General features: G+C 35.6%; 1 protein-coding gene across 8 annotated transcripts in view; it reads left to right on the forward strand.

Moving 5' to 3' along the window:
- The window catches only part of UBR3 (ubiquitin protein ligase E3 component n-recognin 3), a 228,447-nt gene that overhangs the window by 32,594 nt on the left and 182,466 nt on the right, over positions 1-13,387 (forward strand). For all 8 annotated transcript variants that reach the window (XM_044381496.3, XM_048213900.2, XM_044381493.3 and 5 more), the window contains exons 4-5: positions 2,980-3,123; positions 3,660-3,709. In XM_044381496.3, the coding sequence (XP_044237431.1) occupies positions 2,980-3,123; positions 3,660-3,709 (194 nt within the window). The remainder of the gene's footprint in view (positions 1-2,979; positions 3,124-3,659; positions 3,710-13,387) is intronic.

Raw genomic sequence — 13,387 nt, forward strand, 5'->3', positions numbered from 1 at the left:
GTTAAGCGTCTGCCTTCGGCTCAGGTCATGTTCCCAGAGTCCTGGGATTGAGTCCCGCATTGGGCTCCATGCTCAGCGGGGAGTCTCCTTCTCCCTCTGCCCCTCACCCTGCTTCTGCTGTCTCTCTCTCTCTCAAATAAATAAGTAAAATCTTTAAAAAAAATAGATTATTCAATCTAAAGAACAGAGAGAAAATATAACAGAGCCTTAGTTACCTGTTAGACAGAATCAGATGATCTAACATGCCTGTAATTAGAATCCCAGGAGGACAAGAGAGTATGAATGTGGCAGAAAAGAAACGTTCGAAAAAATCATCACTAAAATTCCCCAAATTGGATGAAAAACATTGACTTATAGACGTAAGATGCTTAATGAACCCCACGCAGGATAAATATAAAGAATATCAGTCACAACTAGACACCTCCTAGATTCCATGTTGAAATACTTATGGGTGAGAATGAGCTTACTTTAAAAAAGGGACTAAGAAAAGGTGTAGTATTGAAATGAAATGAATGTGGGGTGTTAGTGGCACAAATAAGGTTACCACATTAGGCTAGATCCATGGCTCTCAGGGGCCATGTGATATTTTATATCTTATCCTGAATGTATTGGAAAGTCATGGAAATATTTTAAGAGTGACATGATCAGATATGTGTTTTAAAAAGATGACTTGCTATTTTGCCAAAGATAAATTGGAAGGGACAAGAACAGAAAAACTCAGTGCAGCCTGGGATAAAGATGATGGTAGCTTGTGTTTTAATTTTGGTGACAAAGCTGGAGAAAGGTCAAATTATACCTGGTGGCCTGTTTGTTATTTCTTCAAACCTTATTTAGAAACTCAACTGTTGTGAAAGAAAGCAAGTTGTTCTTAATCATTGTAAGAATATTTACCTTAGGAATGATTTATGGTATTGTCTTCCTTTATTTCTACAATTTCTTTTAAATTATTTCTTGAAATAAAAACAAAACAACAGAAATTCTTGGCTGACTTTTAGTGATGGAAATCACATTAAATTTTGGTTCAGAAGTTTAAACTTTATAGTCTACTGTTGCTTATTCACTGGCTAGCCATGTTTTTAAGCCTCCATTTCTTTAATTTTTTTTTTAAAGATTTTATTAGAGATAGCGAGAGAGCATAAGCAGGGGAAGGGAAGAGGGGCAGAGGGAGAGGGAGAAACAGGCTCCCCACTGAGAAGGAAGCCCCATACGGGGCTTGATCCCAGTACTGTGGGATCACGACCGGAGCCAAAGGCAGACGCTTAACTGACTGAGCCACCCAGCTGCCCCTGCATTTCTTTACTTTTAAAAATAGTAATTATAGGGGTGCCTGGGTGGCTCAGTCAGTTAAGTGTCCAACTCTTGATTTTGGCTCAGGTTATGATCTCAGGGTCGTGAGATTGAGCCCTGTGTCGGGCTCTGTGCTGGGTGTGCAACCTGCTTAAGATTCTTTCTCTCCCTCTGCCCCTACCTCTCCTCTTAAAAAAATTATTATACATTCATTTTTCTTAGGCTTATTGTGAGGGTTGGTAAAACATATTTTGTTATTTGAAAAGTATTACAAATTTCATCTATCATGATTGAGATAAATACTTGGCTTTTATTATTCAGAAGACATGTAGCCGTTTCTTATATAGGATGCTTAGAAGGTCTTTGTTCTTTATAAACTAAGTGTAATTTTTTTTAAACTAAGTGTAACTTTTTAATATTGGACTTGAATTGAAGGGTGGATAAATTCCTTACTGTTTAGTAAGTGCTAGAGTGTTGTCGTTGTTGTTTTAAACTAGCCCAGAGAGACAGGTATTTAAAAAACAAACTGTTCTTTTGCAATTATTAGGCTAGCAAAGAGAGGAAATACAGAAAAGTTCAACAAATATTAAAGAAGTTCACTTATTTTTATAATCAGAGAGCTTGAAACCTTAATTTAAGATACGTAATTTGCCTAGGAGGTATCAAATGCCATGGTAATTTGGCCTTCAGACAGAATAATTTTTTACTTTTAAAGAATTCTCAAAATAAATGGTAAAGTTTCTTTTACTATCATTCCATTCTCCATAAATATATTCAAAAACAAAACAAAAATTGGTGATAATTAGTAAGCTGCAGTGCTAAAGCAAAAGTTCTAGGTAGGATTGTGTAATTTTTTTTTTTTAAAGATTTTATTTATTTATTTGACAGAGAGAGACAGCCAGCGAGAGAGGGAACACAAGCAGGGGGAGTGGGAGAGGAAGAAGCAGGTTCCTAGCAGAGAAGCCTGATGTGGGGCTCGATCCCAGATCGCCGGGATCACGCCCTGAGCCGAAGGCAGATGCTTAATGACTGCGCCACCCAGGCGCCCCTAGGACTGTGTAATTCTAGAACCTAGGCTTTTCAATATTTTTTGGAATAAATTAGTTTTTACTGATATTTCTATAGAAATTATATTTTTAATTCTTTAAATATGATGGAAAAGTTTGATAAAGCAGGAATTAAGAGTAATCTCAGTTATAATATTTGAAAATTCCACTCAGGCATTATTTTGTCCAGGAAGCCTTCCCTAAGTATTTTGCTTTGTGTAAGTCTAGCTGCACAGTATTATGAGAGCATAGATCGTCAAACCAAATGGTGTAAGTCTGCTACCCAGTTGTCACTTACCGTATTATTTACCTTTCTCTACCATGAGTTTTCAAGTTCCTTGAAGGCAGAAAACATACCCTCATTAATCTTGGCATCTCTTGTGACTTGATTATAATCTCTGGCATATTTTAGATATTCAGTTACCTAGTAGATTTTATTATTCATTATAAACATGCTCTGCAGTATTGTCTGAAACTGTTTTATATTCATTCTAGGGTTCTCCTGCCATTAGAATATTTAGCTATTTTATATATGTATGTATATATATATATATATATACTATATATATATAGAATACTGAGATTGCTTTATTTTATACTTTGAATGGAATATTTTTTCTGATTTTAAATTTATTTTAAATATTAGGTCTTGGAGAAAATGCTTGTGCAAAGAAAAGTCATGAAAAGTACCTTATAGCTTTGAAGAGCTCTGGACTTACCTATCCTGAGGATAAACTTGTATATGGTGTACAGGAGCCATCAGCTGGCACTAGCACTCTGGCAGTTCAAGGTTTGTCTATTTAATTGGAACAGTGATAACTTTTCTATATTAAAAAGTCCCTCAAACTTGACTTATTACTGAAGAACTTTAAATAATGTGTCATTCTTTTTAAGGAAAGTAGTAAAAATGTAGAAGCAAGAAAGAACAGATTGGCCAAAGGAGAGAATGCATTTTTCTTAAATGGAATTTGGTTAGTTTATTAAGGTTCTGTTTCTAACTCATGAAAAACATTGCTATTTAGGAATAGCCCAAAATTTTAGTAACTCAGTATTTTAATAAACCATGGTTTAAAACTAAGAAGGAAGAGATCCTTCTGGAACACCATTTGTGATGATTAAATCTGGATTTTCACAAGAGATTTCCTTTGAAGTATAAATCTATTAGACCCAGATTTATTAAAGATAAACGTTGAACTCTGCCAAGATATCTGTTAGGATGAGTTGTCTTAAGGTAATAAAACTTGGCTTTTTGTTTATGTCTCAGAATAATTTAAAAGTAAGGCAATATATAACAGTTATGAAAGAAACTTTTTTTCCTTTCCAAAGGTTTTGCAGGTGCAGCAGGAACATTTGGACAACTTGATTCTTCAGATGAGGTGAGAGTTAAAACTTTTTGAAAATAGAATTTAAAAAGGTTTAGAACTATACAGATTTGTGGATATTGTCTAGTTTAAATTTCTCATTTTGTAGACAAGGACACTGAAGCCTGGATGGAATAACTTAGCCAAGATTGCAGTTACCAGATTTTTACTTCTTCTTTATAATTGACCTTTTTCTTCATAGTTTAGAAATGGGAGATAGAAAGAGATAGAGATATTTCCTAGGAAGCTATCCCCAAGTTGACCCAAATTGTCATATATACAATGAAATTGTTTTGAAAAATTTAGCTAAGTCTGGAACAATGTATTAAAAGAATATAAAGAGTAACTGCTTTTGTAATCTCATAATAAATTACACCTTATATGTCATACCTAATTTAAAAAAGAAATAGACTGTCAGTTTGAAATTTCAACTTTTATAATATTTATTAACCAAATAGTAGTGTTTATTAAATATTTCTGATAAATCCTTTATAGCACTTCTATATTTTATTAGTGTACAATTTATAAGGGAGAATTGCTTGTTTACAAATACTTGTATATAATCCTCAAGCAGACTCCCCGCTGAGTATGGAGCCTGATATAGGGCTTGATCCCAGGACCCTGAGATCATGACCTGAGCCAAAATCAAGAGCTGCACACTTAACTGGGCCACCTGGGTGCCCCTAAACATTTTTTTTTTTTAAGATTTTATTTATTTATTTTGAGAGAGAGAGAGCAGGGGGAGGGGCGGAGGGAGAGAGAGAATCTCAAGCAGATTCCACACCAAGCACTGAGCCTGACCCGGGGCTTGATCTCATGACCGTGAGATCATGACCTGAGCCGAAATCAAGAGTCGAATGCTTAACTGACCGAGTCACCCAGGCATCCCTAGACACATGGTTTTTAATAACTTATTCTGCTTTATTATTTCTTTTTTTTTAAGACAGAGAGGGAGAGAAAGAGCGAGTGAGCTGGGGGGACGGGAGTAGAGGGAGAGGAAGAATGAATCTTACCCAGGCCCCATGCTCAGCGCAGAGCCCAATGCAGGGCTTGATCTCACAACCCTGAGATCATGACCTGAGCCAAAATCAAGAGTGGGTCACTTAACTGATTGAGCCACCCAGGCGCCCCTATTCTGCTTTCTTTAAGGGCATTTTGTGGGGAGGCAGAGTGGCCTCTCAAAAGGTGAGATCTGGGAATACTTAGAAATTGAGTACGAGTGGGTACATGAGCAGATTTTTGTTTAAGGCCAGCCAGACAGGAAAGGAGCCTTGTGTCTATTGTCAGTGGTAACTTTAGAAAATGATTTCATAATGAAATGGTTTAGTGATGTTATAGGACATTTTTTAAAGATAATCTAAACATCTTGATGTTATCTAGAACAGTAAAAATCTATTGTTATGGTTGTTTATATGGTAGGTTAAAACCTTCATATTATCTTAGTTTACCTAGCATTATGCATCTAATAGCTGTGATAACAATTCTACTTTATTTTCATGAATTGAATCTGATTTCTGGGCATGTAGAAAGCTGATCTGCAACATAGATACTTTCTCCTCTGTCTAGGAAAGAACTAACAGTCATTTTTGTCTTGACGTAAACTCTCCAGATTACCTTTTAAATTGCCATGGATTTTATGGTAGGGTGCTAGAAGGAAATCTGTTAAAAAAAAAAAAGATTTTATTTATTTATTTAGTGTACAGATGGGGAGGGGATAGAGGGAGTGGGAGAGAGAATTTCGAGCAGACCATGCTGAGTGCAGAGCCTGATGTGGGGTTCGATCTCATGACCCTGAGCTTATGACCTGAGCTGAAACTAAGAGTTGGACACTTAAGTGACTGAAGCACTCAAGCACTCCTAGAAGAAAATCCTTTTGTGTGTGTTGGAGAGAGAAGTAATTTCTGTATGGATATCAGAGGATTTGAAATATGGCTTTTCTTTGTTCATTACCATTGCTTCTAATTTGTCCTTCTTAGGTTTTTTCTTCTGTTCCTTCTGTTCATTCCTCTTGGATTCTTTGTTTCAGCATTTTTTGTGTATGTTTTATATAATAATTTGTTTCTTAATTATGATTATGTCCCAGTGTGACTATCATCTTAAAAACTTCTTGAGGGTGAGAAGTTCAAAATACTTCATCTATCCTCAAAATACATAATTTTTTGAGAGTAGCTGAGAATTATTATTAGAACATGTGATACATATTTAACTTAAATATTTAAAAGTAGTTTAGACTCTTTAATTTTTATTTATTTATTTATTTATTTATTTATTTATTTATTTATTTTTAAAGATTTTATTTATTTATTTGACAGAGATAGAGACAGCCAGCGAGAGAGGGAACGCAAGCAGGGCGAGTGGGAGAGGAAGAAGCAGGCTCCTAGGGGAGGAGCCTGATGTGGGGCTCAATCCCAGGACTCTGGGGTCACGCCCTGAGCCGAAGGCAGATGCTTAACAACTCTGCCACCCAGGTGTCCCTAGACTCTTTAATTTTAAATCCTATTTTGTAATTAAAAATTTAATCTATTTAAAAGTACTTTTTATAGTTTATATATTATGTTTTCTAGTTGGGATAAAAATGGGGTCATTTGGGCATTTGAAAACTTAAGAATTTGAAGTAGAGTTGTTTAGAAGTGGATTGAAGGGATATCTATTTTAGTTTTTTTTGTTTTTGTTTTTTAAGATTTTACTTAGAGCAAGAGAGTGTGAGAGAGAGATCACGAGTTAGGGGGGCAGAAGAAAAGGGAGAAGCAGGCTCCCCATGGAGCAGGGGGCTCGACATGGGGTGTGACATGGGGCCCAATCCCAGGACACCTGAGCCGAAGGCAGATGCTTAACTGACTGAGCCACCCAGGCACCCCTACTTTAGTTTTTCTTTAAGAGAAACTTGAGCTTTAGAGTTAGGCAGATCTCAGTTTGAATTTTGTCTCATAGTATTGCTTTGTTTTTTGCCAGGTTGTTTAACTTCTGAACATCCATTTTCTCTTGGAAAAATGATGAGAATTCTGTCAGGATTAAATGGGATAACATATAAAGTACCTACCACAGATTAGACACAGATTAGACTCTTGATAAATGTTTTTGTCCTAGTACTTAATGTGAGGAGTGATTCAAATATTTGAATTTTTGAGCAATTGTGGGTCATGTTGTACACATTGCTACTCATCTTTCCAGAGGAAATAGTTTACTAAAACATGTTTTAAAACAATGAAGTTCATTTTTAAAAATTTAATTGAAATATTACCTAAGTAATGCACAAATACATTGTAGTTGTTTTCCCAGGCAATTCAGATAAAATAAAAGTCCCCTTCTACCCTTCCTAATACCAGCTCTTCTCTGGGTAACTACAGTTAATAGTTTGGATGTCCTTGACAGACCCTCTTCTGTGGAGTTAAATAACTGTGTGTTTATAGAAATGTATTGTGTGTGTGTGTTTGTGAATAAATAAAAATGTTATACCATTTTGTGTCCTTTTATTTACTCCATAATGTACTGTGCGGATTCATCTTGTCAGTACTCTTTTCTTTCCATTTGCTATATAGTATTCTGAAATATGAAGTAAACTACAGTTTATCCAATCATTTCCTTAATTTGTAGTTTTTTATTGACAAGATACAGTGCTTACATTTCTTTTTGTGCAGATGTGCAAGTAGTTCTCTAAGAGGTGGAATTGCTAGGTCACAGAGTGTGCATATCTTAAATTCTAATAGATTGTATTTCTTTCTGATTATAAAATCACACACATATTTAAAATGAAAAGTATGGAAAAGTATAAAAATAAGACCATTACCTAGGGCCAGTCGTAGAGGGTTTTAGAGATAAAGTCAGAAAATTTTCTATTTTAAGAGTGTGATCATATATATATGTTTTTTAAAGATTTTATTTATTTGTCAGAGAGAGAGAGAGAGAGCGCAAGTGCACAAGCAAGGGAGCGGCAGGCAGAGGAAGAAGCAGGCTCCCCACTGAGCAAGGAGCCTGATGTGGGACTCGATGTGATCATAATTTTTTATATAAAAATATATTCACTTATGTTTTATTGATTTGTGTACCACAAGGTCTTTGCTTTTTGGTCCTTTTTTTTTTTTTAAGATTTTATTTATTTATTTGAGATAGCGTGCGAGCACACGCCCTCACGGGCAGGGGTGGGGTGGTGGGGTGGTTGGGGGGAGGACCAGAGGGAGAGGGAGAAGCAGGCTCTCCGCTGAGCAGGGAGCCTGAGGCTGGGCTCCATCCCAGGACCCTGGGATCATGACCTGAGCCGAAGGCAGATGCCTAATGGACTAAGCCACCCAGGCACCCTTGCTTTTTGGTTCTGAACACATTTTCAAATCTTGAGCTAGAAATAGAAGAATCATATAATACAACAAAAACAAAAATGAGAATCAGGAGGAAGCAATTTGAAGGTTATAAAAATTACTAATGCTAGAGCTAAAAGAGACCTTGAAGTTCATTTTGCCTAAGTTGCAGATGAAGAAGCTGAATTCCATGGAAATAACAGGTTCACTCAAGCTAACGAATTTCATTTACTAGTTTATGGTAGAGTTGGAAGTGGACACTAGGTCCCTTTTCTAGTTGGTTTTAGAGTTCTTTCTGTAAAGTGGATAAACTACTGTTTTATCACTATTGCTGTGCAACACATTTGTCCTAAAACTTTGTGGCCTAAAATTACCTTTTTTTTCTCACAATTTTATGACTCAGGAATTTGGGACCCGCAGCTGGGCATTTCTCACTTGGGTTCCCTCATGCAGTTCTAATTAGTTGTTGGCTGCCATTGCAGTCCTCTAAGTCTCAGCTGAAGTGGAGAGCTAAGGTAGCTTACCGACAAGACAGGTTGTTGATTGCTTACTGTCCACAGGGAGCTCAGCTGGCTTTTGGCCAGAGTGCCTACAGGTGGCTTCTCCAGAGTGGTGGTCTCAAGTTGTTACATCATTACTGGCTTCTCCCAGATTGAGCACGGGAGAGCAGAAGCCCTTTTCTGAGCTGGCCTTGGAAGTTATATAGTGTTGCTTCCAACTGCATTTTATTAGTTGGGAGTTGTCAGGGTGGGCTCAGATTCAGTGGGAGGGGACATAGATCCCACCTCTAGAAGGAGGAGTGTCAAAGAATTTGTCAACACATTTCAAAACTTCCATAACCAAGATGTGACTTTGCCATTGTTTTCCCTGGATTCACTTGCTATCCAAAATAATGACTAGTGATTATACGTAACTAACATACCAACAATTCATTATAGATTTTTCCATCTATTCAGTGATATTTTTTTGTTGGGAAAACTGTCACATGACAACGAAATAACACTGCAATCAGAAATGGCTGTTGTAGGGTTTTTTTTTTTTTTTTTTTTTAAAGATTTTATTTATTTATTCGACAGAGATAGAGACAGCCAGCGAGAGAGGGGACACAAGCAGGGGGAGTGGGAGAGGAAGAAGCAGGCTCATAGCGGAAGAGCCTGATGTGGGGCTCGATCCCATAACGCCGGGATCACGCCCTGAGCTGAAGGCAGACGCTTAATCGCTGTGCCACCCAGGCGCCCCCAGAAATGGCTGTTGTAGGGTTTTAATTAAAATTAGAGTTTTTCTAAAGTGTAGTAGTTACTATTATAGATCAAGAAAATGAAAGCTTACATTTAAGATTGCAAGATATTTTTTTTTACAGTTGATCTTTACCTTTGTGAACTGTTTTTCACTCTGTAAAGGACTCTTTTTAACTCTGTAAAGGAGAAAGTTGATGCAGGTATAAGATAGAGTATGACAGAAGAGTACCTAGATACACATGTTCTTGAACAAATACCTATTTATGCCATTTAAACTTCATTAAAGCTTTTAAAGCTACATTGATTTTTTTCCCTACAACTATAGGCAAAATGGTATGTTTGTTTTTAGTATTTATATTTGAAATTTAATGAAGACCTGGATATGTTTCAAGCTTGGAGTTTCTACACCCTACCCTCCAGGACCATGGGATTATTGAGCAAACTGTTTTCATGATTTCATTCTTGTAATTTTAACAATTTATATAAAAAGACAGGATGAGAAGGGGACAGTGACATCTTAATTACTACTATAGAGAAGTGATTGTAACAGTTAAAAAATGTTGAAAGAATTTAGACTTGGAGAGACCCTAGAGGTAATCTGCTCTTACCACTTTGTTTTAAAAACGAAGAAACAGATTTGAAACTATAATAGCAGGAAGATTTCTATTTGTGAAGAGTTTTATTGAATGAGGGTACATATTGCAGTCTACTTAATTTTATTCATACAAGTTGTGTCAGAAATTTGTCCCTGCGGTTCCTAGAACATTATGTACTCAGCAGTGCTATTTATACACATGACATTCTTGATACTACTACTTCTTATTCTTTTTTTGTATAGCTCATATGAAATAGGAGTAGAAAATGTTGTTTGTGTTGTATAGAACAGAAAAGAAAATATGCACATTTAACTTTATGAAGTATTTTTAAGTTTACATTTATATTAATTTTTTGTTTAGATTTATTTATAACCATCAGATAATTCAGTTTAAAAGAAAATTATCTCTAGTATTATATGTACATGGGTCTAATTAGAGAGTTTGTCAGAGAAAATAGGATCTTTTAAATCAAGATAACTTTTTAAGATTATATTCACTGTGGCCACTACCATAGCAGTGTCCATTTATCTGTGTGCAGTGACCAGATCATTAGTTTCTGTGACGTTTATGTACTTAGCTGTTAATACAAATGAAGACGTTTAAGACACTTTTTCCTCTGTGAAACTGTAAAAGTATGGATGTCCATTGTGCAAAAATTAAAAAATAGAAAAAAAAAAAAGAAAACATTTACCTTCAGCTGTACAATCCAGAGATAATCATTGTTTATTGATTTTGCTTGTTTACTTCTAGTCTTTTTTTTCTGCATACTTTAAGGTAATTGACAAATACTTAAAGTAAGTTACTATGTAAATATGCTTTCAGTACTCTTGCCTTTATTCAAGACAGAATCCAGATGAACAATTAAAATTAATTTATCAAAATGCAGCAAAAGCAGGATCATTGACATTAAAAGAGGGTTGCTTTTCATAAATTAATAGGTAAAAGAAAAAATTAGTTTTATTTTTGGAGGTAGGTTTAATTCTAATCATAAATTACATTAATGGTTAAGAGTGGGGTAGGGAATCATAGAAACTTTTGGTGGGAGGGCTTTAGAAATGTCTAATGTATTGCTTTTCCAGTGCAGGAATTGATTTTACAACATTCCTGACAGTTGGTAAGCCTTTTCATAAACAGTTCCAATGATAGGGAATTTACCTAATTTCTCAGGCAACTTGTTCTTTTGTTTGATACCTCTAAGTGTTAGGTTGTTCTCCATACTGTGTTTAAATATTGTAATTTTCATGCATTTCTTATTTTTTCCTTTAGAAAGAATTTTTTAAAAAGATTTATTTATTTGAGAGAGAGAGAGTGTGTGCATGCACAGCGGGGAGGGGCAGACCAGAGGGAGAAGCAGGCTCCCCGCTGAGCAGGGAGCCCTATTCGGGGCTGATCCCAGGACCCTGAGATCATGACTGAGCCGAAGGCAGATGCTTAACTGACTGAGCCACCCAGGTGCCCCCGAAAGATTTTTATTTTTACTTTCTTAAGATACCTCGTTAAATACTTAGCTTTAGTTCTTTACTATTTGCTGCTGTACATGCCTTTTTCATCTATTCACTCCCTTTTAAGTGTGTGATTTGATTCATGGGCTATCTTTTGATAAGCATACTGTTTGTTAAGGTCCAATATTTTTGTTAGCCTTTTAGCATCTATGCTAGACCATTGGCAGGAACCCAGTGGTCAAAAATGAAATGCCTAGGTTTTGACCCTCCCGCCCCACCAGCACTGGACAGTTGGCAAGCTAGAGGTCCCTCTCTGCTTTGTACTTGTAAAGTTGATTTAAAGTAAATAATCTCAGATTATAGTGACTTACTTAAATCTTTGTTTCATTTTATTGTTCTAGTCTTCAAGATCTTCTTTGGATTTTATTTTTATAATCTGATATGTTAAATATTCCTTTTAGCTTTGTATATTCTGTATTAACAGCCTTTGAGTATTATTTTAACCATCTGTGAATTTACCTGACTTCTTTTTATGGAGCTCACATTTTTTTCATCTGTCTAGTAAAGTCATCAAAGAAAATAAGAAAAGTTAATTTGGTTGAGAAACCATCTGTAAATTTTGCAGGCTGGGAGTTTGAATCTGGGTTTTTGGGGTCTTATCTCATTTTGGACATTTATATATATTTTGTACCTGAAACACATGTGGCAATGTGCCCAGGGATTAGTTAAGATTTAGAAAGTGTTGGGGCGCCTGGGTGGCATAGCGGTTAAGCGTCTGCCTTCGGCTCAGGGCATGATCCCGGCGTTCTGGGATCGAGCCCCACATCAGGCTCCTCCGCTATGAGCCTGCTTCTTCCTCTCCCACTCCCCCTGCTTGTGTTCCCTCTCTCGCTGGCTGTCTCTATCTCTGTCGAATAAATAAATAAAATCTTTAAAAAAAAAAAAAAAAGATTTTGAAAGTGTTTCTCCAGGCTATACAAATGCACAAATGCTGTCTGGATTGAGGTTGTACTTTATTTTTTTCCCTTCCTTGTCCATTGGGCTGTGGTTTTCTCCCATACTGCTTCTTCATGGATAAATAGGGAAGAACTAAAACTTACTGTCACGGTTTTGGGGTTGGGTGTGGTATTGTGGTCATGATAACTGTATTTTCATTTTCCTTAATCCTGAAATTACCACACTGGGAGTTCTTCCTGTTTAAAAGTATTGTTTTTTCTTAAGATAAAAATATGGGACTTGTAATAGATAACATAGTAATCAGTTATCTTGAGCAGATTGTGACAGGATGGAAATCAGAACCATATTTAAAATTTATTAACTTAAAGGTATAATCCATATTCATTGTTGAATAAATAGAAAATGTTAACAAAAATATAAAATTATGTATTACTGTATTACTTAGAGGTGGCTATCTGTATTCTAACAGATTTATATGTAATATATTTTAATGGTTTCATGGTTTCATGCTATACATGCTATTCTATAACCTGCTTTTCTCACTAATGACAGTTTTGAATATTATAAGGAATATATTTTAACAGTTTTTATATGTGTATATTATCAATACTTGAATGGTTTCATACTCTAGATGCTATTCTATATAGCATGCCTTTTTTTCATGTTTAATAGTGGTTTTTGAAGAACTATCTGGTCACAATGAAAATAGAGCTCCAGCATTGTTTTCCTTAGAGTACAGGTGTGCTATAATTTACTTACCTAATCCCCTGCTGTTGGAAGCCAAAGATTCTTTTCTTTTGCTACTATAAATAACATTGTGATAAATAGTTATACATATAGTCCTTATTCACTTGTCTATTTTTTTAGGATAAATTCCTATAACTAAAATTTCTGTTACAATGATAAATATACCTAAAGGCTTTTGACGTGTGTATTGACAAATTGCCATTCAGAAAAATTACAAGAGTATGCATTTTCCCATCCTTCCTTTAATCTCCCTTCCTAGTTATATTTGATAATCTACCATGATGTGAAACCCAGCTCACTGGTCTGTTTCCAGACTTTTGTCATTGTGCTTTTGTTTATGCTGTCTTTTCTTGGAATGGCTTTTCTCTTCTTTTCTTAGTTAATTTTACTTGTTTTTTAGACTGTATGGTTGGGAAATTTA

This window comes from Ursus arctos, unplaced genomic scaffold (assembly GCF_023065955.2).
Source record: "Ursus arctos isolate Adak ecotype North America unplaced genomic scaffold, UrsArc2.0 scaffold_1, whole genome shotgun sequence".
Taxonomy (NCBI): domain Eukaryota; kingdom Metazoa; phylum Chordata; class Mammalia; order Carnivora; family Ursidae; genus Ursus; species Ursus arctos.